The 27,553-nt window shown below is 49.0% G+C and overlaps 1 protein-coding gene and 1 pseudogene across 3 annotated transcripts in view; one reads left to right on the top strand and one right to left on the bottom strand.

The window, feature by feature from the left end:
- The window catches only part of LOC102962180 (phospholipase A and acyltransferase 3), a 34,544-nt gene extending 10,304 nt beyond the window's left edge, over positions 1-24,240 (top strand). For all 3 annotated transcript variants that reach the window (XM_042958482.1, XM_042958484.1, XM_042958483.1), the window contains exons 3-5: positions 9,870-9,972; positions 16,643-16,911; positions 23,962-24,240. In XM_042958482.1, coding sequence (XP_042814416.1) covers positions 9,870-9,972; positions 16,643-16,911; positions 23,962-24,063 — 474 coding nt within the window. In that variant the 3' untranslated portion in view covers positions 24,064-24,240. The remainder of the gene's footprint in view (positions 1-9,869; positions 9,973-16,642; positions 16,912-23,961) is intronic.
- LOC102970171 lies at positions 12,698-13,348 on the bottom strand (annotated as a pseudogene).
- Positions 24,241-27,553: the final 3,313 nt, after the last annotated feature.

The following is a 27,553-nucleotide window of genomic DNA, read 5'->3' as shown; positions in this document are numbered from 1 at the left end:
TTTTGGAAAACTAGAAGAGAATTAAAAAGAAAATTAATACCCCCAATTTCACTGCCTAGTAATAAACACTGTTCACATTTTGGCATATCTCCAGATTTTCTTCATTGTTTCCTTTTTTAAACAAAGTTTAAAAGTATATACTATTTTGTATAAGGCTTTTCATTAACTAATATGAAAGGGCATTTCTTGTCATTAAGTATTCTTTTTAAAAAATTTTTTAATGTTTACTTATTTTTGAGAGAGACAAACAGAGCATGAGCAGGGAAGGGGCAGAGAGAGAGGGAGACACAGAATCCCAAGCAGGCTCCAGGCTCTGAGCTGTCAGCACAGAGCCTGACGTGGGGTTCGAACTCACGAACTGTGAGATCATGACCTGAGCCAAAGTCAGATTCTTAACTGACTAAGCCACCCAGGCGCATTAAGTATTCTTTTAAAATAAAGCTTTACAACATAATATGTAGTATCCTCGTATATAAATATGGCAAGAATTAAGAATCTCTTTATGTAGGATTTTTACATATCCAATGTTTTGTCATTAGATGTAACTTTGGAATGGACATCTTTTGTGGATATTTCAGATGATTTGCTTAAGATCTGGTCTCTAAATAGAAACTGGGTCAAAGAGTATGAATATTTTTAAGGTTAGTGATACAAATTGCCAAATTACCCTTCAGAAAAGGTGCACTAATTTTTATTCCCATCAGCAGCGAATGAGGGTATGTGTTTACTTGTATCTTTTCTTATATTTAATATTAGTATTTTAGGGGCACCTGGGTGGGTCAGTCGGTTGAACATCTGACTTTGGCTCAGGTCATGATATCATGGTTTGTGAGTTTAAGCCCTGCATCGGACTCTGTGCTGACAGCTCAGAGCCTGGAGCCTGCTTCAGATTCTGTGTCTCCCTCCGTGAGATCGTGACCTGAGCCGAAGTCGGCCACTCAACCGACTGAGCCACCCAGGCGCCCCAAAACTCTTTGTATATTAAAGATATTTATCTGTTTTTCTGTCATTTTCTTCCAGCTGATCATGGTCATTTGTGGTATTGTTTCAATGCATAGAATGTGCTGGTCTCGCTCTTTTGGCTAGAAGTAACAAGCACCCCCCTCACGCCAGCTTAGGTAAAGAAGTTTTTAATTTAAGGACACAGGTGGAGAGGTAAGAGGATTCTCGTGAAAATCTAAGAACTTGAACTATAATAAGGCTGGGTCTCCCAGGGAGCTGGGAGGCAGTTCAGGATCAAGGTCGTTGCAGGCACCTCGGCTGCTGGAGTTAGTACGTCCTCATGCACGTGACTCACTAGCCATTCTTGATTTGTCAAAGCATCTTCTATTTGACCAGAGTTGGGATTCTCTCCTCTCACCCTTGGTTTGGCCCATGGTCCCTGCAGTCTCGGGTTGTGGGCAATCATTTTCCCTTAAAAGGGAGTCTGAACATAGCAGGCAGTGATAGAAACTTAAACAAATTTTTTTTTAATGTTTATTTATTTTTGAGACACACACACACACACACACACACACACACACACACACACACACACACAGAGTGTGAGCCGGGGAGGGTCAGAGAGAGAGGGAGACACAGAATCCCAAGCAGGCTCCAGGCTCCGAGCTGTCAGCACAGAGCCCAACGCGGGGCTTGAACTCACAGACCATGAGATCATGACCTGAGCTGAAGGTGGATGGTCAACCGACTGAGCCACCCAGGCGCCCCTAGAAACTTTTAATAATAAGACCTTTAACGTTTTTAAAACGTTTAAAAACCTTTTTATCTTTTCCTTTGTGCCTTTTTCTTTGGGTTTTATCCCTAGTGGGTCTTGATTCTAAGATGATACATATCCCTCAATATTAGTTTAAAATTTATGTTTTTATATCTTATATTGAAGCGTTACTGATTTTTATTTTTATTTTTATTTTTTTTATTATTATTTTTTTGCATTATTGATTTTTAAACATCATTAACATGGTCATATTTACAGGTTCCAGATGGGAGATGATTTCAAGGGATTTTGGTGACAGATAATAGCCACCTTTTCCAATTAAAAACTGCAAGCTCATCAACATGAGGGATTTTTTCCCCCCCCATCTAAAAATCTTAAAAAGTTTTTATTATACAAGTAACTCAGGGGCACCTGGGTGACTCAGTTGGTTAAGCATCTGACTCTCGATTTCAGCTCAGGTCATGATCTCCGGGTTTGTGAGATTGAGTCTTGCGTCGAGCTCTGCACTGATGGCATGGAGGCTGCTTGGGATTCTCTCTCTCTCCCTCTCTTTGCCCCTCCCCCACTCATATTCTCCCTCCCCGCCCCCCATCTCTCTCAAAATAAATAAAGAACATTTAAAAAATGTTGAAAGTCTCTGAAGCCCAACCCCCACTGTAAATAATACACAACAATTTGGTCTGTTTTTCCCAGATCATGCATAGTATATACAGTGCATTTTGCTTATAAATATACAAAAATGTATTGTAGGGAAAAAATGGGATAATCATGTCTTCAACATACTTTTACAATTAGTTCCACGTCAGCTCATATAAATCTACCTCGTTGTCTCCAATGGCTGTATGTGCACATGGCCAGGTGGATGCGGGATAATTTATCTAATTGGTTCTTGTTGATGATTATGTAGGTTGTTTTTCCGATAATTTCGGAGGCCAGAAATTGTTCCTCGGTTTGCTTGCTAAGGAAAATGGCTGTTATGCAGCTCTTTGTAACTCTGTTTTTGTGGGAAGGATAAAGACTTTTTGTTCTGAAATCCCATGGGCACAGAGTCTCAGCTTTGCCATTGTTTCCGCCTGCGTTGTGCAGTAGAACCCTGGTTACCGTGCGTGCTGGGGAATCCCAGGAGTCCAGCCCTGGAGAGGTAGCTCTCTTGCTTTTCAAAAGAAAAAAAAAATTTAAATGGTTATTTTTTGAGAGAGAGAAAGAGAGAGAGGGAGAAAGAAAGAGAGATCGTGAGTGGGGGAGGGGCAGAGAGCGAGAGGGAGACACAGAATCCGAAGCAGGCTCCAGGCTCCGAGCTGTTAGCACAGAGCCCGCCGCGGGGCTTGAACTCAAAAACCGCGAGATCGTGACCTGAACCGAAGTCGGATGCTCAACCGACTGAACCACCCAGGCACCCCGAGGTAGCTCTCTTCCTGATGCTCCCTGTTGGCCACTTGCTCCTGGAGGAAGAACCAGCTGACAAACAGGTCCCCCAGAATGTGGATCAAGCTGAGTGAGGGAGACATCACTACCGATCCTTTTTTTAAAAGTTTATTTGTTTTGAGAGAGACAGAGACAGCACCAGTGGGGGAGGGGCAGAGAGAGAGGGAGAGGGAGAGAGAGAATCCCAAGCGGGCTCCACACCGCTAGCACAGAGCCCGATGTGGGGCTGGAGCCCACAAAGCCACGGGATCATGACCTGAGCAGAAACCAAGAGTTGGGCACTCAACTGACTGAGCCACCCAGCTACCCCACTCCCCATCCTTTTATAACAGGAGTTGGCGAACTTTTTCTGTAAAGCTCAGATAGTGACGATTTTCCGGTTTGCAGATCATAGGGTCTCCGTTGCAACCCCTCAACTCATCTACCGTAGAGAGAAAGCAACCCCAGACAATATGTAAATGAGTGGGTGTGGCTGTGTGCCAATGAAATTTTATGGACCCTGAAGTTTGAATTTCATGCAATTTCATGTGTCACAGAACATCATTCTTCTTTTGACTTTTCCCCCAACCACTTAAAAAAACATAAAAACCATTCTTAGCTTGCATACAAAAATAAGCACAGGCACAAATTTGGCACTGGGATTGTCGTGCTCATACATCTGATTTTATAACATGATTCCTTGAGTTCTTAACTTGGATTCAGCTCAGTTGGTTTGTGTGTTTCATGAAGTTATTGTTTCTCTAGTTAGATTCTATGACAGAGGGTGAAGTCATTCATATTCTTAGTTCATGGCATCCTGTCCTGGCTGGTCCCTGTAAGACCCCCCCCCTCCTCCCCCCCGCCCTTCTCTTGTGGGTTTTTTTGTTTTGGTTTCTTTGGGTTCCCTTATATCCTCATCCCTTTCCAACGGCTAGCATCCTGATGTATTTAATGTGTGTTCGTTAGTCCACATGATTCTGTTCTTGTTTTTGTTGGTTTTTTATTTTTTATTTTATTAAAAAAATATTTATTTATTTATTTGTTTGTTTTGAGAGAGAGAGAGAACGAGCAGGGGAGGAGCAGAGAGAGAGAGAGAGAGAGAGAACGAGCAGGGGAGGGGCAGAGTAAGAGAGAAGGAGAGAGAAAATCCCAAGCAGGCTCCGTGCTGTCAGTGCAGAGCCCTATGTGGGGCTTGAACCCATGAACCGTGGGGATCATGACCTGAGCTGAAACCAAGAGTCAGACGCTTAACCGACTGAGCCACCCAGGCGCCCTTCTTGTTGGTTTTTTAAGACGATCTTTGCGGGTATGGTTCTTCTAAGATGCGTATCATTGGTTTGCGTGTGGGTATCTTTATATAAGCGGTGTTGGGTTGCAGAGCTATTCTCCTTTTTCCACTTAGCTCTGTATCTAAAAGATCATCCTTGTTGCCATGTGAACACCGAGTCTTTGCACTAGTTAGAAACTGGTGCACAGGGCTCCACAGGTGAGTCCGCCACCTTTCACTTCATTTTTAAAAAGAAGTGTCCTTGGGTGCTTTTATGTATTGGCCTTGTGCCTATTTGGAAATAGGTACCATCTGCTCCTATAAGGGGCAGGCAATTTGCTTGTGTATTTTAATGCTTATTTATTTATTTATTTATTTATTTAGAGAGACAGAATGCAAGTGGGGGAGGGGCAGAGAGAGAGGGAGACACAGAATCCGAAGCAGGCTCCAGGCTCCGAGCTGTCAGCCTGGAGCCCGACGCGAGTCTTGAACTCACAAACTGTGAGATCATGACCTGAGCCGAAGCCGGATGCTTAACCGACTGAGCTACCCAGGTGCCCCGTGATTGCAGATTTTAAAAAATCAAAACTTTTTTCCTTCAAACTTTAGATATCCATTAACATTAATTTTTTTATTTATTTAAAAAATTTTGTGTTTAGGGACGCCTGGGTGGCTCAGTTGGTTAAGCTGCTGGCTCTTGATTTTGGCTCAAGTCGTGATCTCATGATTTGTGGGTTTGAGCCCTGCATCAGGCTCTGTGCTGACAGCTTGGAGCCTACTTGGGATTCTCTCTCTTCCTCTCTTGCTGCCTTCTTCCCCTCTCCTCTGCTCGTGCTTTCTCTCTCAAAAATAAATAAATAAACATTAAAAAAAATAAAATCTGTTTTAAAAAATTGAGGTCTAATTGATCCTTTTTAGCATTCCTCTCTTTTAAAATTCTTATTTATTCATTTATTTAGAGAGAGGGCACAAGTGAACGAGGGGCAGAGAGAGAGAAAGAATCCCCTAAGGGGCATAAAGACAGAGAGAGAGAGAGACAGAGAGAGAGAGAGAGAGAGAGAAGTGGGGCTTACCCAGAGCTCATGTTTTACCTGAAGTGGGGCTTGTGTTCACCCAAAGCAGGGCTTGATGTAAGACTCAAACTCACGAACTGTGAGATCATGACCTGAGCCAAAGTCAGATTCTTTTTTTTTTTTTTTTGATTTAGAAAGTATTTGCAATTTATTTTGTTTAATTTTATTTTTTATTTTTTAAAATTTACATCCAAATTAGTTAGCATATAGTGCAACAATGATTTCAGGAGTAGATTCCTTAATGCCCCTGACCCATTTAGTCCATCCCCCCTCCCACCACCCCTCCAATAACCCTCGGTTTGTTCTCCATATTTCTGAGTCTCTTCTGTTTTGTCCTCCTCCCTGTTTTTATATTCTTTTTGCTTCCCTTCCCTTATGCTCATCTGTTTTGTATCTTAAATTCCTCGTATGAGTGAAGTCATATGATATCTGTCTTTCTTTGACTAATTTCGCTTAGCATAATACCCTCCAGTTCCATCCACATAGTTGCAAATGGCAAGATTTCATTCTTTTTGACTGCCGAGTAATACTCCATTGTATCTATATCCCACATCTTCTTTATCCATTCATCCATCGATGGACATTTGGGCTCTTTCCATACTTTGGCTATTGTTGATCGTGCTGCTATAAACATTGGGGTGCATGTGTCCCTTCGAAACAGCACACCTGTATCCCTTGTAGTGCAATTGCTGGGTCGTAGGGTAGTTCTATTTTTAGAAAACCATACTGTTTTCCAGAGTGGCTGCACCAGCTTTTATTCGCACCAACAATGCAAAAGAGAGCCTCTTCCTCCACATCCTCACCAACATCTGTTGTTGCCTGAGTTGTTAATGTGAGCCATTCTGACAGGTGTGAGGTGGTATTTCATTGTGGTTTTGATTTGTATTTCCCTGATGATGAGCGACGTGGAGCATTTGTTCATGTGTTGGTTGGCCATCTGGATGTCTTCTTTGGCAAAGTGTCTATTCATGTCTGTTGCCCGTTTCTTCACTGGATTATTTGTTTTTTGGGTGTGTTTGAGAAGTTCTTTGTAGATTTTGGATACTAACCCTGTATCTGATATGTCATTTGCAAGTATCTTCTCCCATTCTGTCAGTTGCTTTTAGTTTTGCTGAGTGTTTCCTTCGCTGTACAGAAGCTTTTTATTTTGATGAGGTTCCCAGTAGTTCATTTTTGCTTTTATTTCCCTTGCCTCCGGAGACGTATTGAGTTAGAAGTTGCTGTGGCCAAGGTCAAAGAGGTTTTTGCCTGCTTTCTCCTCAAGGATTTGGATGGCTTCCCATCTTACATTGAGGTCTTTCAACCATTTTGAGTTTATTTTTGCGTCTGGTGTAAGAAAGTGGTCCAGGTTCATTCTTCTGCATGTCGCTGTCCAGTTTTCCCAGCACCACTTGCTGAAGAGACTGTCTTTATTCCATTCTTTCCTGCTTTGTCAAAGATTAGTTGGCCATACATTTGTGGGTCCATTTCTGGGTTCTCTATTCTGTTCCATTGATCTGAGTGTCTGTTCTTGTGTCACAAAGTCAGATTCTTAACGACTGAGCCACTCAGGCATCCCCTTTCTTTTCTTTAATAATTTTAGTTTTTTTAATACATGTTTTTAATGTTTATTATTTTTGAGAGAGAGAGAGAGAGAGAGAGAGAGAGAGAGAGAAACAGAGACAGAGAGCAAGCAGGGAAGGGGCAGAGAGAGAGGGAGACACAGAATCTGAAGCAGGCTCCAGGCTCTGAGCTCTCAGCACACAGCCCGACCCGGGGCTCAAACTCACAGACTGCGAGATCATGACCTGAGCTGACGTCGGCCGCTTAACTGACTGAGCCACCCAGGCACCCCTAATAGTTCTAATTTTAAAAAAAGTTTATTTGTTTTAGCAATCTCCACACCCAACGTGGGGCTTGAACTCACAACCCTGAATCAAGAGCCGCTCCCTCCACAACTGAGCCGGCCAGGCGCCCCTTTAGCATTCATTTCTATGAGTTTTCACCAACACACATGACTGCATAGCTGTCACCACCATCAGATACAGAACATTACGGAAAGTTTGTTCCTCCCTCCTGCCCCTTTGTTGTCCACTCCTCTCCCCACTCCTAGCCCCTGGCAATCACGGATCGTTTTTCTCTCCTATAGTGACGGCTTTTCTGGAACGAGACATACATGGGCTAATACATTGCACTGCTTTTCGGGTATGGCTTCCTTTACTGAGCACCAGGCTTTTGCCGCCCTGTTACCTTTTGATGTTTACGGTTATAAGGTTTGAATTTCTTTGTAGATATTTTTGTCATTGCAATAAAAAAATTTTTTTTTCAGGCATCCTTCTATGTGTAGACCTCCTTTCACTGGTATTTATCTGGAACACAGTGAGCTCCTCGGGTCTGCACACCCACCAACTGCTCATTGCCTGACATCTTATTACTGATGGTCAAACTGTCTCCTGTTGTAGTCGGTGGGCTTCCTGAGGGCTGGATCCCTGCCTTGTCTTCATGTCCTTGCTTATTCATGGGGACCCCCAGCTAAACTCCCTTTGGGGGATTTCTGAAGACCCCCTAATTCTCACCAAACAATACACAATACATTTTTTTCTTTTATTCTGGAAAACAAGTGGGATTCATAAATTGCAACCATTGTCCATTGTTCTGAAGTAGGTTCCCAGTAAGGTCGGGGAGCCTTCTTTTTGGCAGACTATTTACAATCACTGCAGAAGAGAACATGATTTATCCATAACGTTTCTGTGAAAAGATTTTTCTCCTGTCATATGTAATAGTTATTTGCAGTTTTAATGTTTGTATAAATAGAAATGAACTTGCCATTGACCTTGCTTCGTAGGCCTTGTGGAGTTGTGATTGGCTAGTCCCACTAACCTTCGTTTTTATCCCAAGGGAGGCCATGCAGGGGTGAGTCCTCCCCATCGCATCCTTGATGAAATCTCTGTCAGGTCCGTGGAGCTTGGCGGTGGAATGTGGGCGAGCCCCCGTGGGTCTGCCCACCAAGGGCAAGCAGGCCAGAGGCTCCCCCACCCCCCCCCCCCCAGATCCTTCACTTGCTGAAGACTAAAGGGATTTTCCTTGCTCATTAAAGAGATTTAAGATTGGCTTGGATCAGAGAAGCTTGTCACCCCTGATTCTGGTCCAAATCGAATGCTCCCACCCCCAGCACTTAGCATAGGGTCTGTTGCTGGTCCCTCAATAATGCTAAGGCAAGTGATCTCGAACCTCTCTGAAGTTTTCTCCGGCTCTGCCCCACGCGCCCCAGCAGGGTAGGGCTCCCAGTGGCATTTCCCTGGCACACACGCACCCACTCACCCCTGCGCGCACTTCTTGTGAGGCAGTAAGAAGTATAATTTTGGGTTTTTGTCCCCAATTCCTGGCACGAGGCTTCTAAAACCCTTGTAATTTCCTGACTGACAGGAGAGAGAGGAGAATCTTTCATTATTCTTAACAAGCCCCTTCCACCCGCACTGGAATTTCTGCTCATGAGGTGATGAGAGTTCAGAGCTGGAGGAACTGACCTGATTAGAGGGCTGGAAATTTCAGCCCCACCTCCGACCTCCTGGGAGGGGAGAGAGGCTGGAGGGCGAGATCATCGCTAAGGACCCATGAATGAATCAATCATGCCTGTGTAACTAACGCAGCCTCCGTGAGGACCCTAACCTAAGGGGTTCGGAGAGCTTCTGGGTTGGTGAACACAGGGAGGTGCTGGGAGAGTGGCACCCCGGACAGCTGTGTGCGTCCCACATGCCTTCCGGGTGCGGCGCGTCTCTGCCATCTGGCTGTTCTGAGTTGCATGCTTTATAACAAACCGGTGATCTAGTAAGTGAATGGTTCCTGAGTTCTGTGAGCCATTCTAGCCAATTATAGAACCTGAGGGGGGGGGGATATGGGAACCCCTGATTTATAGCTGGTTGGTCAGAAGCGCAGGTGACGCCCAGGATTTGTGACTGGCAGCTGAAGTGGAGTTGGCGGGGGGGCAGCCTTGGGGGACTGAGCCCTGAACCCGTGGGGTCGGTGTTAACTCTGGGCAGTGAGTGTCAGAATCGGGATAAATTGTACGACATCCAGTCCGTTTCCACCGAGGATCGAATGGCTTGGTGTGGAAAAACCACATATCTGGTGTTAGAAGTGTTGGTGTGAGTATAGTGTACAAGAGAAAGAAGTTTCCTTTATTCATATACTAACATTCACACACACACACACACACACACACAGAGCCACTCGTCATTGGGATGAGCAGCCGGGAGGACATTACTTCCAGAGACATACCAATTCTTGGTCAGGCCCAAGGCCAGGTTGCGGAGTACCTAAGAGACACCCTCCCAATTTGACAGCCTCTGGCAAGGGACCCCTGCCTCTGCTACCTGGTTCCAAGGTCTCACTTGTGCCACCTCTAACAGCCCTGTTCTTGATTTTGCAGCCAGAGCCCAAAGTTGGAGACCTGATTGAGATTTTCCGCCCTTTCTACAGACACTGGGCCATCTACGTTGGCGATGGATACGTGGTCCACCTGGCACCCCCAAGTAAGGGCGCAGAGGGCCTCCGCTGTGCTGGGGCTGGGAGGAGAGGGAGATGGGCGGCTGTGGGTAACAGGTGACCTCAGCTCCCCGCCTGGTGGCTGGTTCCTGGGTGCTGCGGGGAGGCAATCTGGTGTGAGGCAATGGTTTTCCAACTCTGCCCCTTGGGACCCTAAGGGTTCCCTATAGGGGCTGAGGTGGGCTTCCAAGGGGGTGGCTCTGCTTTTATGTTTTGTTTTTGTTTTTGTCTTGAGAGAGAGAATGTGAGCAGGGGACAGGGGCAGACAGAGAGGAGAGAGAGAGAATCCCAAACAGGCTCTGAGTTTAGTGCAGAGCCTGACATGGGGCTTGATCCCACAACCCTGGGATCATGACCTGAGCCAAAATCAGGAGTTGGATGCTTAACTGACTGAGCCATGCAGGCGCCCAGAACACATTCAACTCTTTTTTTTTTTTTTTTTTTTTTAACGTTTATTTATTTTTGAGACAGAGAGAGACAGAGCATGAGCGGGAAAGGGGCAGAGCGAGGGAGACACAGAATCTGAAACAGGCTCCGGGCTCTGAGCTGTCAGCACGGAGCCCGACGCGGGGCTCGAACTCACGGACCGTGAGATCGTGACCTGAGCCGAAGTCGGACGCTCAACCGACTGAGCCACCCAGGCGCCCCAACACATTCAACTCTTAAGTGTAAAGCTCCCTGAGAGAGCATGGGCTTTTGGGCAGCAGGTTTGGTGGTGAACCTAGTTTCTAGCCTTCAGTCTTGGTTTCCTTATCTGTGAACTGAGGCTAAGAACACTTCACCGGGAGAATCGTTGTGACGGTCCCCCATCACTTTTCTTACACCTTTTTTTTTCGCTTAAACTGAGGTATAACATAAATATAGTAAAGTACAGAAACATAGTAAAGCGTATAGTCAGTGAATTAAAAAAAAAAAGTCTCCATCCGTGTGACAGTGACCCAGATCAAGATCTGGAACATTTCCCCTACCCTAAGAGGCTCCCTCTTATCACTGCCCCACCCCCAACCCCAGGGACGATCGCTATTGTAGCTTCTCTTGCCATAAATCAGTTTTGCCTGCTCTAGACCTTCATGTCAGAAGAGCTGCATAGTCTGTGCTCCTTTGTGTCTGGCTTCTTTCCTTCAGCCCGTGAGAGTCATCGGCTTGTGAGTAGCAAGTTCTTTATCATTGCTGGGTGTTTTCTGTCATGTGGATACACCTTGGTTTGTTGTCCGTTCTCCCGCTGACGGACATTGGATTGGTTCCAGTTTTCGGCTGCTGTGAATACAGTTGCTGTGGACATTCTTGGACAAGTCTTTTGCCCCCACCCTCCCCCTTCCTCTAACTAATGGCCTCACCCTGTAATTACAGAGAAATCAGAAGTAACCAGAGTATAGGTCATCTTCCCCAGCCCTGGTGAACCAAAACCCCCAATATCTGCACCCATATCATCTGCCTTTTCTTCTGCTAAAATGCAAACAGTGCCCCTGTCCTAAGGTTTAAAAAGCCAGCCTCTGCATGGGGGTCCTAGACCCCCTCTCTTACTTTCATGAGCACTTTCCTCCTCAAATTCCTCACCTCCTGTATTATCATGGTCCCCCTCTCTACTAGGTCATTCCAATTGGCGTAGAAACCACGGTAATAGCTCTGTTGATGAAATGAACAATGCTCCCCCGCCCTCCCCATGTCTTCTCTAGATAACTCCCTGTAGAGCGAATCTTTGATTGTCTACCATGGCCATCAACGCTTCTTCACTTGCCCGTCCCTCTTCAGTTCCTTCCACTGGGCTGTCTCTTTGTTTAGCCCCCTCCCAAAGTAGCCCTTCTCACAGCTACTGAAAGACCTTTCTCATCTTGACAAAGCTAAAGGTCCATTTTCTCGTCAAAACTTACTAGGCTTCTCTGCAGCATTTGACACGAGCAACCTCTCTCTGGTCTTCACCCAGCACCCGTCTTTCTTCCTCTCTCACTGGGCCCTCCTTTCATGGTCTCCTGTGTGGGTTCTTCATCCTGTCCCATATCCCTCATCCTTACTCTCCCCAGGTGACCTCTCGGGTCCCTGGCTTCCAGCACTTTCTATTGGTGGATGTTTCCTAAGCCCATACCCGCAGCTTAGGCCTCCCCGCTCAGCTTCAGCCTTGTACATAGCCTCTTGACCACTTGGCATCTCCACTCGGGTGTCCAGTTGGCACATTGAACTTGACACGCCCTGAAAGTCTCCAGTGGATGACACTACCCAGCTTCTGGAGCCCAAAATCCAGGCGTCATCCTCAATCCTTCTCACCCCGCATCTGATCCACCAGGAAAGCTGGTTGCCTTTTCTCCAAGACAGACCCCGGGTCTGATCACTTCTCACCGTCTCCACTGTCGTGCCCTGGGGTAAGCCACCATTCTCTCCTCTGAAGCTTCCGGCTGGTCTCTCTGCCCCTCGCCCGCTTGTGGCCCGTCCCTCCTTCCCTGGGCAGCCAGCATGATCATTCTAAAGTATAAATCTGATTATGTACTTCTCTCCTTAAAATTCCTCCCCCCTCTCAGTTCAAGTTTAATAGAAACAACCAAAGATCAAAAGCGATGCCCCACTTCCTTGCAGATCAGGTGGCCTGCCCCATAGCACAGCCTGAGCTGTGACCAGGAAGAAAGGAAGGAAGGCAGACCCGAGGAAGAAAGGCTGGCCTCCCCAGCCCCTGCAGGAAAGGCCTGTCCTATCCCAGTACCAAATCTAAAGTCTTGTGTTTTAAGCATGACAATGGTACAAAAGAGGTTTTGTTTTCATGGCCGCCCACTGCAGCCCGGCCCGAAAATGACCCAGCGCTCGCCTCTGCTTAGAGAAGTATTCTTTGCTCTTCTGGACATTGGGCTTGACTGTATCACTGTCAGGCTTTCAGCCAGCTGGGCCCACTCCCCCCCATGCTTGTCAGTAAACTGGGAGGCCTGAACGAGTCTCAGAGTCTCGTCCACAGAGTGGCCGACAGGGAGGTCATTCACATGATGTGCCGAAGGATTCCTTCATGATCAATGATAAAGAGGCCCCTGAATGAGATGCCTTCATCAGCCTTGAAGACTCCATTGTCCTGAGCGATGGTACCCTGGGGGTGCAATACCTGGGTCCCAGTCCTGGGCGTGTGGATCCACGACAGAAGTGAGAGTCCACAGAAGCACCAATCATTTGCAATCGAGTTTCTTACATTCTCCCGTCCTGTCACTGACAGCAAAGATCTCCATGGGGGAAGCGAAGGTGAAAAGACAAGAGAGTAGGAGAAGAACACAGCGTAGATTTTCCTTTGTGGTCAGAGAGGCTGATACCTTTGAACTGGTCATCTGGCATTACGGCCGTGGCTTTGTACTTGGGGGCAGGGTGCCCAGTTTTGGCATTTCCTGAAGCCATCTTGCTATCTGTCCCTAACCACTCTTGAGCACCAGAGCTCACCTGGATGCCTCCCCCTTCATGGCACCCTAAGTTGAGTAGGGCAGGTCCCCGGGAGGGGGGGGGTGATGAGGAAAAAGTGCCAACTGGGGTGTGGGAGTGCTTCTCACCAGCTCTGAGACAACGTGCCAAAGACCAGTTGGGAAGAAGATGCCCCTTAAAATTCTTTTTTTTTTTTGAATTTGTTTTAAGTTTATTCATTTTTGTGAGAGAGAGAGACAGAGCATGAGCAGGGGAGGGGCAGAGAGGGGGGGTGCGGGACACAGAATCCAAAGCAGGCGCCAGGCTCTGAGCTGTCAGCACAGAGCCCGATGTGGGGCTCGAACTCACGAACCGCGAGATCATGACCTGAGCTGAAGTCAGATGCTTAACTGATTGAGCCACCCAGGTGCCCCAATTCTTTTTTTTTTAAATGTTTATTTTTGAGAGAGACCAAGAGAGAGAGTGCGAATGAACAGGGGAGGGGCAGAGAGAGAGACAGAGGGTCCGAAGCAGGCTCTGCGCTGACAGCAGAGAGCCTGATGGGGGGCTCGAACTCACCTGAACCGAAGTCGGAGGCCTAACTGACTGAGCCACACAGCCACCCCCCAAATTCTTGATCGGCTTTTCCATGACACATAGAATAAGATTCAAAGTTTATACTGTGGCCCATGAGGTCCGGTGTGGTCTGGCCTCTGCTTGCCTCTCTGACCCTCATCTTTCTCTCCCCTCCTCCTGGGTCTCTGGATTGCAGCCACACCGGCCTCCCTGCAGCCTCTGGAGCCTACCACACTCTTCCTTCTGGAGGCCCTTGCCCTTGCCCTTGCCCTTCCTTTTGCATGTGATGCTCCTTCCTGGATCTCAGCACAGCTGCCTTGCCCCCATCATTCCAGGCTCCACTCGACGCCCATTCCCTGGGGTGGCCCTCCCCTTCCCGAGCCTCCCCTCTCCTGGAATCCTCTCCTAGTCATCGTCTCCTGTAATATTTCACCTAATCTAATCCAGAGCATATTCACTACCTAGAAGTACCTGATTTTGTGTATTTGTTCCTTATCGGGGTGAGTCCTCTCACTGGAATATGAGCCACTTGAGGGGAGGCACCCTGTCCAGTTCATGCCCCCCTCTCCAGCACCTTGGACAAGGCCCGACACACAGGAGGGCCTCCGTGTTGACTGATTGCACAGTGGATGTACCTGGTGGACAGGAGACAGGGGAGGGCATGGCAGGGATCCTGGGGACAGGTGTGTGTCACGGGTCATTGGGTGGGTGATGCTCCTTTAATGGGAAAAGTTGCTTCCACATGTATCTTCTCACGAGAGCTACGCAGGAATCTTGCCAGATAGCTCAGGACTGACCTCATGCTACTCAGGAAATGGTAGAAATCAGAGTTGGAAGGAAGCATGGAGAACGACCCTAATGATAGTGACAGCTGACACTTGCTGGGCACTCCCCCTGTTCCAGGCACCAGAGAAGTCACCTTATATGGCCAGGTCTGATCATCCTTGCAGCCCCCACTGCGGTACAGTAGGGACAGAGAGGGCTGTTATCATCTCTGTTCTACAAGGACTTAGAGACTCTGAGAAGTTAAGCACCTCGCCCAAGGTCACACAGCAGATAGAGGTAGAGGTGGGAGTTGAACTCTGGCTGTCTGACTCTCCATTCTGGGCCTTTAACCATGATGTTATACTGCCCAGTCTGATATTTCCCCCAATTCAGTCATCAAATGTGTGCCATACGCATGTGCCCTTTCTATGATTGCTTAATTAATATTTTCTTTTTTTAAAAAAAGATTTGTTTTTAAGTTTATTTATTTTGAGAGAGAGAGAGAGAGAGAGCATGAAGAGGGAAGGGACAGAGAGAGAGAGAGAGGGAGAGGGAGAGGGAGAGAGAATCCCAAGCAGGCTCCCTGCTGTCAGCACAGAGCCCGACACAGGGCTCGATCCCACACACCATGAGATCGTGACCTGAGCAGAAAATCAAGAGTCGGATGCTCAGCTGACTGAGCCACCCAGGCATCCTACTTAATTAATATTTTCTTTAATGGCTAACTTAAAAATTTTTTTTTAATGTTTATTTATTTTTGAGAGAACGCGCGAGCAGGGGAGGGACAGAGCGAGAGGGAGACACGGAATCGGAAGCAGGCTCCAGGCTCTGAGCTGTCGGCACAGAGCCCGACGCGGGGCCCGAACCCACAGACCGCAAGATCATGACCTGAGCCGAAGTTGGATGCTCAACCGACTGAGCCACGCAGGCGCCCCTATTTTTTTTAAATTGAAGTATCGCTGACACACGATGTTGCATTAGCTTCAGGTGTGCAGTGAAGGGACAAGTCTGCCCGTTCCGCTGTGCTCACCGCAAGTCTAGACGCCATCCGCCCCCAGAAGAGGCTACTACGACATCCCTAATGACACTCCCTGTGCTGTGCCTTTTATCCCCGTGACTGCCTCACCCCGTAACTGGAAGCCTGTACCTCCCACTCCCACCCCTGCTCCTTCCCCTCTGGCGACCACCGTTTCATTCTCTGTCTTATGGGTCTGTTTTCTGCTTTTCGTTTATCTCTTTAGTCATTTGTTTCGTTTTTTAAGTTCCACGTGTAAGTGAAATTATACGGAATCCACCTTTCCCCGTCTGACTTCTTTCGCTTCGCGTTAATACCCTCAAGCTCCACCCGTGTTGTTGCAAATAGCAAGACCTCATCCTTTTTTGTGGCTGAGTAATATTCCACAGGCAGTTTAATTTCTGGAGCTTTGGTGTCCCTTCCAGTCCCTCAGCCTCGGCCGGGGCCGTGCCAGTGCACCCAGTGGGCCTCCCTGGCACCACGTCTCGAGGAACTGTTTCCAGAAGTCTGGGAGCTACAGATCCACCTTTTCGGCAGTAATCAGCCTTGTGTTTGTCACGGGAGCGCATCCCTGCTGGACTCCCAGAAGGGTCATACTCTATTCCCCTAGGGAGATGGCTGTGCTCAGGGCCCATATTTGCACAGCCAAGAGGGCCCCTGAGGAGTCACGGGGTGTAGAAGGTCGGCTTCTCTGGGTCCAAAAAAAAAAAAGATCACACCAAATCCCGAAACTTGACCACTCCACATTTCGGATAAGGAAACCGGGGCCCAGAGACCGCAAGTACCTTCTCCAAAGCCACACAGCAGGTGTCTGGCCCTGCTCCCCGTTCCCTCCCACATCGGCTCACGCTCTCGTGGTTGGTGCCAAGGGCCTGCGGACGGACCCCGACGGGCCTGCCCGGGACCGATCCCTCTGTCTCCTCTTTGCGAATCCTCAGGTGAAATTGCGGGAGCGGGCGCGGCCAGCATCATGTCCACCCTGACTGAGAAGGCCGTGGTGAAAAAAGAGCGGCTGGATGACGTGGTCGGGAGAGACAGGTACCACGTCAATAACAAACACGATGACAAGTACTCGCCGCTGCCTCCCGGCAAAATCGTCCAGCTGGCGGAGCAGCTGGTGGGCCAGGAGCTGCCCTACTCGCTGCCCTGTGAGAACTGTGAGCACTTTGTGAACGAGCTGCGCTACGGAGTCGCCCGCAGCGATCAGGTGCGTCCCCAGCCTGTGTCCCCGTCCCCCCGGAGCCGGGCCATGCCGTCAGCTGACTGTGGCTGGGCGTCAGGCACAAAGACGATGAAGCAGTTAGAGGCAGGATCCCTGCCGTCGTCAGCCGCTGCCTTGATGGAATCCTGTGTTTTGAATAACCTTCTTCTTTTTTTTTTTTTTAAGTTTATTTATTTATTTTGGGAGAGGGGAGCACAAGTGGGGGAGGGGCAGGGGGAGAGAGAGAGAGAGAGAGAGAGGGAGGGAGAAACCCAAGCAGGCTCTGCACTGTCCGTGCAGAGCCCGACACGGGGCTCGAACTCACGAACCGTGAGATCATGACGTGAGCCACCCAGGGGCCCCAACACTGTTCTTCTTTTATCCACTTAGAACTTTGCTAAGAGTGAAGAAAGCGCACGTTAGAATTTTCCTGTGCCCAGGAATAATTCTGGGGCTTCGCGCGGGGGAGCTGTGTCGTCTAACCGCCTAATTTTCTGTGGTCTAACAGAATTTCAGTCTGTCCGCTTAAAAAAACCAAAAGGCAGATTTCTTCGCCTTTCTAACGAGGGACAGCTTTTTCTGTTTCATGCTGTTCTCCTTGAAGACCTGTGTGTGCTCACACCATGTGGCCCTTTTTTGTGATCAGAGCTCCCATAATTCAGCGCGGGGCCTGGGCTCACCCAGCAGCCCCGCGACTAGGAAATGCTCGGTGGTGGCCGTAGTGCTGACTCTCTCAGGCTGGTCACTACCCGCGCCCCCCCCCCCCAATCCCCCGTAAAATGTGCACTATCGGAACTAACTAGAGACCACTTTCTTGCATTTGATGATACCCTTTGATGCCTCACGGACCACGCTCGCAGTCAGGCTATTGTGGTTTTCCTTGACAAAGTACCTTTTGTCTGAAGCCGCTGCCTCAGCATTTGCCCTCACTCTGTGAGGTTCTGTAGAGAACTGGGGGCGCGTTGTGCCTCCTGCATCATCTGAAACTGTTTGTCCCACCCGGACAGATCCGTCGAGCGAGGAAAACGCTGGGGACAAGTGCTTTCGGGCAGGTTCCATAACAGAGAAGCACAGCTGTCACAAGGCCATGCCGGATCTCCTCCAGGAGGAAGGCTAAAGGTTGGCTTGTGGGCAAATGTCAGGTCAGCAGCTTCGTCCGGACTCCGTCGTCATGCCTTCTGGCTGCTGGGAACGGCGGTTCTGGGTACCACGCTCGTGACGTCAGTGATGCGGGCGTATTTCCTGACACCGCGCACAGCTATGGTGGGTCCGTTTATGGCCCACGTAAGCCTGGGCAGCACCAAGATGTATATATTTTTCACCATCGAAGACCTCCAAGTTCCTCTCTCCAGGGGGTCATGTAGGAGTTTGGGCAGCCACAGCATCCAATCCAGGCAGCCTGTGAGCTTAGGTAGCAAGGGCAGTGTCGACCGTGTTGGGTAAGCGCGTTCGTTTTGGGTGTCAAGTTCATAGTTTCCATCCTTTTTATTCCTGCAATTTTTGGCACGTTGTCCTCATTGGACTTCTTGGCATAAAAGCGAGGATCGAAAATCGTTGTCTTTGCTGTCCCTGGTTCTGCTTCAACGGCTGACTTGGTTTGTGGGTGAGATTTCTTGATCCTTGTTCATGATGCTTTTTCCTGCCTTCGTTGGGAAAAAGCACAGTTTTGCTGATTTGGGGCATTGTGTCTTCACTGGGGACAGTGGCTGTGGGCGGAAGGGAGGGCTGGCTCTCCCTGTGCTTTGTCACAGGAGCCCGTGCCCCCAGAGTTGCGCCTGGATAGTGCCGGAAATGGGAAGAGGCCGAACTTTCTCACGGTTTCTTGCTGATCTGAATTGTTTCCGCGGAGTTTTGTTACCTTCAGTGTTGCTGCTGCACCTGATAACACGCGAAGGGCGGAACGGTGGCTGTGAGGACAGGTGGCTTAGAAGCTGGGAAAGAAACTGGGGAAAGGGCCACTGGATACATTGGCTCTGCGGCCGGAGTGTACATTAGGGCAACTGACTTCTGTGTTGGGGGTGTTTTTTTCTTTTTTAGTGTGTATTTATCTATTTTGAGAGAGAGAGAGAGCAGGGGAGGAGCAGAGAAAGAGGGAGAGAGAGAGAATCCCAAGCAGGCTCTGCGCTGTCACTGCAGAGCCTGATGCGGGATTCCAACCCATGAACCATGCGATCATGACCTGAGCAGGAGCCGAGAGTTGGACGTGCAACCGACCGAGCCACCCAGGTGCCCCTTGGGGTGTTTTCTAAGCTTCAGAGTACATCCTCAACACTCACTAGCAGAGGCTTTTTATCGACACCGAAACGAGGGTCTTAACGTCCACAGAGCTCATCTATGGCCACCACGTTTCGGCTCAGTGGCAGACTGTTGGGTTCTCGAATTACACAAGGAGAGTGCTGTGCACGTCAAATGAACTTGAATGTTGAGGTGAAAAAAGAGCCGGGGACAGCAGGTCTAATTCCTGAAAGCCTATCAGAGGTAGACAGAGTCCTGTCGTCTGGAACACCAAGAGCAAAGCTGAGTGCACCCTTAGGCACTTGAGACAAACCAGGTTGAGGGGCAGAGGTCAGAGGTAAGGGGAAGGTTTCCAACAAAGTGAAGGATGAATCTGAGCTCTGTGTGTGTGTGTGTGTGTGTGCGTGTGTGTGTGCGCACGTGCAGGCGTGCAGGAGCCCCCAGTGGCCCCGTCACAAAGCCAGACTATCACAACAGCAATCATTTAATCACATGCTTCTGTTCGATCAGCGTAACACATAGTTGTCTGTGTGACGCATCAGCGACGTTTTCCCGTGGCTGTCTGCTGGGATGTCACGTGTGTGTCTTCCTGAAATGCCCGTAGTCTTTGCCTCACCTAAGGGATGGCTTCCCCATCACCTTCCTGCCTTTCAAGTCTTGTAGACGTGGCGTCGGCATTCCAAGTGGGTGCAGAAGGGTTTCGCGGCAGGTTTCTGAGCTAACTGTGGTTGCCTCTATTTTTTTGTCTTTTGGTGGTGTTGTTTTTGGAGAAGTCTTTGAAATTTAATTTTTAATCTTTCCAAGTAATGCATGCACACAATTTGTAAAGACAACCAGGGCTCAGGGTACCCTACCCCACACCTCTCTACTCCTCCCCATCCCCCCCCAGCAGCCACTCTTCTCTCTTTGAGTTTGGCATGTACCTATTTCTGAATTTCTTGTATTATATTTCTTCTTATTATTTTAACGTTTATTTAGTTTTGAGACGGGTGGGGGGAGGGGCAGAGAGAGAGGGAGAGAGAGAGACTTCCAAGCAGGCTCCATGTCACAGCGTGGAGCCCAACATGGGCCTTGAACGCATGAACCATGAGATCGTGACCTGAGCCGAAACCAAGAGTTGGACCCCTAACCGACGGAGCTCCCCAGGCGCCCCAGGGTTTCCTTTTTCCTCGAAGATAATTATTATCCCCTTTCATTGCTTAGTTTTCCTTGTACCTATTGTCAGTTCTCCCCACGCTGTCTGATTAGCCCTCAGTACAGTTTTCCACAAGGGAAATCATGTCCAAGTAATCTATCAGTTCCAGGATGTTCTCTTTGGACACATGCATCCCCGAGATGGCCATTCTGCCGTCAGTGCTGGTTGGCTCTTGGCTGACCGCATGGTTTTAGCCCAGGATTTCCCTTTGCTGTCTTCCTTGGGATTTCCTTTGCCTTTCTCTTGGGTCGGATACCCTGGTTCCATGATCTCTTCATTTCTTATTTCTCGGAGTTTCTCTTAATTTACGTAGACCACATCCCTCAGAAGTTGCTTTAGGTTCGAAAGACAGTACATGAGGTAACGGGGATGCTGAGGCACACCGCTGTCATCTGGTTTGGTTACTGTATAAGCTTCCTCTGGCTGCCGTCACGAATTACCACAAATTTAGTAGCTTAAAACAACCCAGAGTTACTGCCTTACCGTCGTGGAGGTCGGAGGTCTAAAAATGGTTTCACTGGGCTAAGATCAAGGTGCCAGCAGGGCTGTGTTCTTTTCTGGAGATTCCGGGAGAGAATCTATTTTCTTGCCTTTTCTGGCTTCTAGAGGCTTCCTGCGCTGCTCGGCTTGAAGCCCGTCCTCCGTGTTCAAAATCAGCAATTGTTGATTGAGCCTTTCTCACATTGCACGACGCTGACTCTTCTGATGCCCCCTTCCATCTTGTAAGGAACTTCACGGTTACACCTTGGAGCCCACGTGGGTAACCCAAGGTTAGATCCCCTTTTTAGGGTAAGTTGACTAGCAACCTAATTCTATCTGTACTCTTAGTTCTCTCTCGCCATGTAGCACAATATACTTCCAGGTCCCTGGAATTAGGACATGGACGTCTTCAGGGGGCCATATTTCTGCCTCCCGGTTACTCTCTACAGCTGGCACAAGGCTGTTGTCCCGGGGATCTCCCCTCCCCATCATGCTGGAGAAATTCTCTTCTGTCCACTTTCGTCCCGGAGCGCCCCCTCTTCTGCGCCTCGTGTCTTCTTTCGTGGTTTACTCCCTTGTTCTGGCGGGAACCTTCTTTAGCAGCTTCTTGAAAAAGGATGTATGGAAGGTACATTTTTGAAAACCCTGTGTTTCTGAATTATTTTGTTTTACCCTTGCACCTGATTTGATAGTTTGGATACGGAATTTCTAGTTTAGAAATTGTTTTGCTCTAGAATTTTGGAGGGAATATTCCATTGTCTTCTTGTTTCCGGAATTGCTTTGGAGAAATCTAAAGCGATCCCAACTCTTGATCTCTTGATCTTTCCTCTGTTTCCTGTTTTTCTTCCCTGTGCTAGCATTTGGAGTATCTTTTCTTTACCCAATTTTCTTTATTATTATTATTATTTTTTAATATTGAGAGAGAAAGAGAGAGAGAGAGCACTAGTGGGGGAGAGGGGCAGAAGGAGAGAGGGAGAGAGAATTCCAAGCAGGCTCCATGCTCAGCCCAGAGCCCAAAGGAGGGGCTCGATCCCACGACCCTGGGATCATGACGTGAGCTGAAATCAAGAGTCGGACGCTCAACCCACTGAGCCACCCAAGTGCCTCTCTTTACCCAGTTTTCTAAAATTTCACAGGCGTGTGCCTTGGGGTGGGTCTACGTTTATCCATCATGATGGGCCTCAGAACACCATTTCCATCTGAAAACCTGCCTCGCTTAGTCCATGGATTATTTCATTGTTGATTCTCCTCTGTGTTTCCTGTATTATCTCTTTCTGGAACGTCTATTATTCAGATATTGGCCTGCCTGGATTATTCCCTCTTGTTTCCTTTGGCTTCTGTTTTCTTTGTCTTCATCTTTTGGCTCTTTTTAAAAAAAAATTTTTTTTTTCTGAGAGATTTCCTCAACTTTATCTTTCAAACTTTCTATTGAGTCTGTCATTTCCATTGTGCTTTCTAAGAATTGTTTTTATTCTCTCAATATTCTATTACTTGTTATACACCATGTGTTATTTATTGGATGCAGTACGTCCTCTTATTCTCTAGCGATCATTTTTAAAAAAGATGTTTTCTTTCCTCGATACGGTTTCTGGGTGCCTGGGTGGCTCATTCGGCTAAGCGTCCGACTCTTGATTTCAGCTTGGGTCGTGATCTCACGGTTCGTGGGTTCGAGCCCCACATCAGGCTCCGTGCTGACAGTGTGGAGCCTGCTTGAGATTCTCCCTCTCCCTCTCTCTCTCTCTCTCTGCCCCTCCCCTGCTCTCTCTCTCTCTCTCTCTGTCTCAAAATAAATAAATAAACTTTAAAAAACTAAACCTAGTTATTAAAAAAAATAGATACGGTTTCTGGTTCCCCAGATTGTGTTTTGTTGGTTTTGCTCTCTGTCTCCTGTTTCAGAGTCTTCCTCAGATGTCTGGTATCCTGGTCGTATGCTCATGACTCAGGGTGGGTGGTTTCCTACAGAATGGAAAGTCCGAGTGAACTGAAAGGGGACAGTGGCTTGCTGACTTTGAGTTTCACTTCTGGGTGACATAGGTGGACAGTTTGTTGGGGAATCTTCGTATCGGTATCTTTTGTTTCTACTTGGGCTGGTCAGATTCCCCGGGAAAGTTTTCCTGACTCTCGTGTGATGGGTCAAGTTCTGGGAGCAGAGAGGGGCAGGAGGGCCAAGGGTCTCACCTTTAGCATGTTTCTGGTCTCTCCCTCCCTTGTTTTGGGCACATCCTCACGTGTGCTTCTGGATTTCCAGAAGGCCCCCAAGTCTTCCGTTTCACCGTCTGCAGAGAATAAACTTTCAGACTTCCGCTGTGGTTAAGGAGGGGTCCGGGGACCTAGCCGCAGAGCTCTCTCTCCTGTTTCCGGAGGTATTTGACATTGCCAATAGGTGATCTTTCCTGAGGATCCTGTGGTACAACTCGGGTGGATCCTCAACTTTTCCTGCTGCTGCCTCAGAATGTAGAGTTCTGTGGGTCCCTTGTGGAATTATGCCTAAAACGAGTGCCTTACTCGTTTTAGGAGAGAGTGTAATTTGACACACGTTCACTTTTTACCCCGAAATCTACTCTGACTTTTGCGACACTTCCCACCCCCCCCAGTACAAGCAATACAAGTCAGCAATCCTAATAAAGTACGACATCACTACTGCTCGTAGTCGGGGGCTCATATAAGAACTCGTAGAGAGCATCTCTGTGCCTGGCAGAACCGGGCACGGGGGTGCAGCCAGACACAAGGCAAGGGAGACAGGCGAGGTCCTGGCTCTCATGAAGGTCAAGGTTGGCATACTGACCATTCAACACGAGTTCCTGCCCCGCTTTGCACTCGCTTCAAGGGCTCCCCGCAGCCACCCGGGCTTCGCCGCCCTGCCCTTCGCACAACCGCGCTCTGGGGGTTTATGTGCTTTCAATACCCACAGAGTGAATCGAGTTGCCCTTAGGCCCATGTGCGTTCCTGGCCAGCTGGCTCCATCCATCTGTTCTTTCCCCATCCAGCCCTCTTCTCCCCATTTCCCTGCCAATATCCGTTGACTCCCGGGTTTGTCGAGTGGGCCAAGGGGCATGTGAGTCTCCCGGAGCGGAGCGTTCTTGTCGCCGGTACGGCCTGCACGCAGAGTCCCCACAGAGTCTGATCTCCCCTCCACTCTCTTGCAGGTCAGAGACGCCGTCGTGGCGGCTGGCATCGCCGGCGTGGGCTTGGCCGCCGTGGGCCTCATCGGAGTCATGTTCTCCAGAAACAAGCGGCAGAAGCAATGAGTGGGAAGGGACCGTCCCAGCAGCAGTGACTTTTGTACACTCGGGGGGTCTTGTCGGGCCGGAGGTGTTGAGGTTTCGGTTTGCGGATTTCATGCTGTTTGACGATACGGCTTATTTTCGCAGGATAAAATAAAGCCCAGTAAGGGAGGATTTTGCTGGAGGAAATGCAGCAAGAGCTGCCTGGTGTGAAGTGTGTCAGGCGCACAGCCGGGCCCTGTTCCTTGCGCCCTGGACCCTCTGGTGGTCTTCCCTGCCTTTGTCTTTGCCGGCTGCGTTCTTCCCCTTGCAGGAAACAGGCCGACTCCTGAGCTCAAGTAATGGGCATCTCGGGTTGCGGGGAGACAGGCGAGCAGCCGGGGAGACGGACAGATGGACGTGACCGATGCGCGAGGACGGGACCCTTGGCCCGGAACGAGACCCGGGACGGCTTCTTCCGGGGCTCAGCAGCCGAGGTCTGCGGATGGTCAGTGGAGCCAAAGCCCAAACCAAAGCCCGAACCAAACCTCTGCCCGAAGGAAACTCGGTGTGTGCTCTCACCGATGTTGTGAAAACCCCCCTCGCCTCCCCCTGCTCCCCACACCTTTCCTCTGCCTTGTCGCCCCCGGCCCCCCCGCGTGCCCCTCTTTCCTGGCCACTCGGGCTGGCCGTGTCCCCCCGCCCCCGAGTCTCGGATCTCGTACCCCTCCTGCGGCCCCCTCTTCCCGTGGCCCCTCCGCTCCACGCCCCCCATCCCCGGTGGCTCTCAGCTTTCAAGCCCAGCCTGCCGCTTGGCCAGTCAGCCCTGCCCACGGGGCCGGGTCACAGGGAAGCCTCAGACCCCGGCTGCGGCTGCCCCCACGACCGGTCTCCCCTGGGGACGAGGCACCACCTTCTGTGGCTTGAGGTCTGCCGCTGCTGCTGGCCGGACTTGGCAGGTGTTCAGAGGGGCCACTTGTCTGCAGGGGGGCTTTCGTGGCTTCCTCAGAAGTACTCTGCTGGGGCCAAGAGGCCTGCCCTCCACAGGGCAAGGCTTCTCCATCTGGTTGCAGATCTGTCCTTTTGTCGGCCCTGCTTGCCCGGAGACCTTCGTCTGTCAGACTCCCGGACGCGACTTGCCCGTGGCTCCCTGCCAGCTCCCTCCTGCTTGGCCGAGATCCAGTCCAGGGTCAACTCGTGCCTACCCACACCCCAGCATAGAGATGAGAATAGTTGTCTCCCAGTGCGGTTTTCTTTGTGTCTCCGCTCTGCTGATGTAACATCTCGTCCCAGTTCTCAAGCTCCCCAAAGCAGGGGAAGTAGGCCAAATTCCAAGGGCGGGTCCTCCCGAAGGCCCCCCTCTCACACGGCATAAGGTGAGACGATGGGGACGCATGAGGTGGAAACCTTCAGGCTAATTATCGAGAACAGAGGGCCGAGGAAGGATAAACACAAGAAAACAAAACGAAGACACCCGGTTCCGTTAAGAAATAAAAATTCCATCCAAAAAAGTGGGATGCTGTAGAAATAACCAAACAAGATAGAAAAATTGGTTCCAAATACATTGATCGTCACTATATAAACCAGCCACGTAAGAGAGACACTTTCCACTGGGTTGGAGACAGACACTGGGTTAAGACTGATGTCTTAAAAAAATGAACGCTATCGAGGAGAAACACTGAGGGGGTGTGAAATCTGTCCTCCATTGAAAGACACGCTCGGCCCAAAGCACCTAAATGTGAGAAAACACCCGTGAAAGCAACTTGAGACAATTGGGGGAAATTCGAGTATGGCCCGGGTATTAAAGAACATTAAGGAATTATTAATTTTATTAAGTGAATTGGTTTTAGGCTTGTGTGAACACATGACCCGATTTAAAGAAACAGACGCAGGGGTGCCTGGGGGGGCTCAGTCGGTTGGGCGTCTGACTCTTGATTTCGGCTCAGGTCATGATCTCATGGTCTGTGAGATTGAGCCTTACCTCGGGCTCTGTGCTGACAGCAGGAGGCTGCGTGGAATTCTCTCTCTCCCTCTCTCTCTCTGACTTTCCCTGGCTCTCTCTTTGTCTCAAAACAAGTAAAATAAACATTTTTTTTTTTTTATAAAAAGTATGGCATACAGGGCGGCTGGGTGGCTCAGTCGGTTAAGTGTCCAACTTTGGCTCAGGTCAGGATCTCACGGCTCATGGGTTCGAGCCCCGCATCAGGCTCTGTACTGACAGCTCGGAGCCTGGAGCCTGCTTCAGATTCTGTGTGTGTGTCTCTCTCTCTCTGCCCCTCCCCCGCTCACACTCTGTCTTTCTCTCTCAGAAATAAACATTAAAAAGCAAAAAACAATAAATATGGGCACCTGGGTGGCTCAGTCGGTTAAGCGGCTGACTTTGGCTCAGGTCATGGTCAGTTTGTGGGTTTGAGCCCTGCATCGGGCTCCGTGCTGATAGCTCAGAGCCTGGAGCCTGTTTCAAATTCTGTGTCTCCCTCTCTCTGTCGCCCCCTCACTTACACTCTGTCTCTCTCTCTCTCAAAAAAAAAACCAACATTAAAAAAAAATAATTAATTAAAATACATAAAAAATAAAAAGTATGGCATAATAAGAAACGTATTTGGTCTTTGTCCTTGGTTCCGAGCATGAGCTCCCTTGGAATTTCCTGAGTGATAAGACTCTCTAGTATTATTCAAAATGAACCCCTTTCTATCACACCTGAGTCTGTGCTAATGACTGATGTAAGGTGGGGGCGCTCGAGAGCCTTATGATGGGGCTGGTCATCCCAAAGACCAAGTAATTAGAGGATTGGAACTTAGAGCACCACCCCTCTCCACCCCACCCCCCGCCCCCACACCGATCTCTGGGAGAGGGAGTGAGGTTGAAGACAAAGCCCCATAAAACCTCTTGAACGAGGAGACTTGATGAGTTGTTGGGTTGGTGAATGCATGAGGTGCTGGGAGAGCCACATGTCTGAGGAGGGCACGGAAGCTCCTTGCATCCCTCTGCCCCCATATCCTGCCCTGTGCATCTCTCCCGTTTGGTTGTTCCTGGGTTTACCCATTATAATAAGCTGCTAAACATAAGTAAAGTGCCTTTCTAAGTTCTGTGAGCTAGCAGATTTTTGGACCTAAGGGTGGTCATGGGAAACCCCAATTTATAACCCATGGACAGAGGCCTGGGTGGGCCGGGTCTTGTGAATGACATCTGAAGGAGGGGAGGGGAGGAGCCCTTACTGTGGGGTCTGTGCTAATGCCCAGGTGTCACTGTCAAAACTGGAACGAGTTGTTGGACGCCCAGTTGGTGTCAGAGAATCACAGGATTGGTTGCTGGTGTAGGAAAATACTCCAAAAGGTTCTGTGAAAGTCTCAACTCGCCAGGAAGATATAATTCTTGACTCGTTTGCATCTAATACAAATCTCTAAACCAGACACTGAAAATGTTGGCCTATTGCAAGGAGAAATTGACAAATTCTCCATTACGGTGGGGAATCTAAATGCACTTCTCTCAGAACTGATAAATCAAGGAGACACAAAAATCAGCAAAGACACAG

The sequence above is a fragment of the Panthera tigris genome, chromosome D1 (assembly GCF_018350195.1).
Source record: "Panthera tigris isolate Pti1 chromosome D1, P.tigris_Pti1_mat1.1, whole genome shotgun sequence".
Taxonomy (NCBI): Eukaryota; Metazoa; Chordata; class Mammalia; order Carnivora; family Felidae; genus Panthera; species Panthera tigris.
This window is presented reverse-complemented; position numbering and strand designations above follow the sequence as displayed.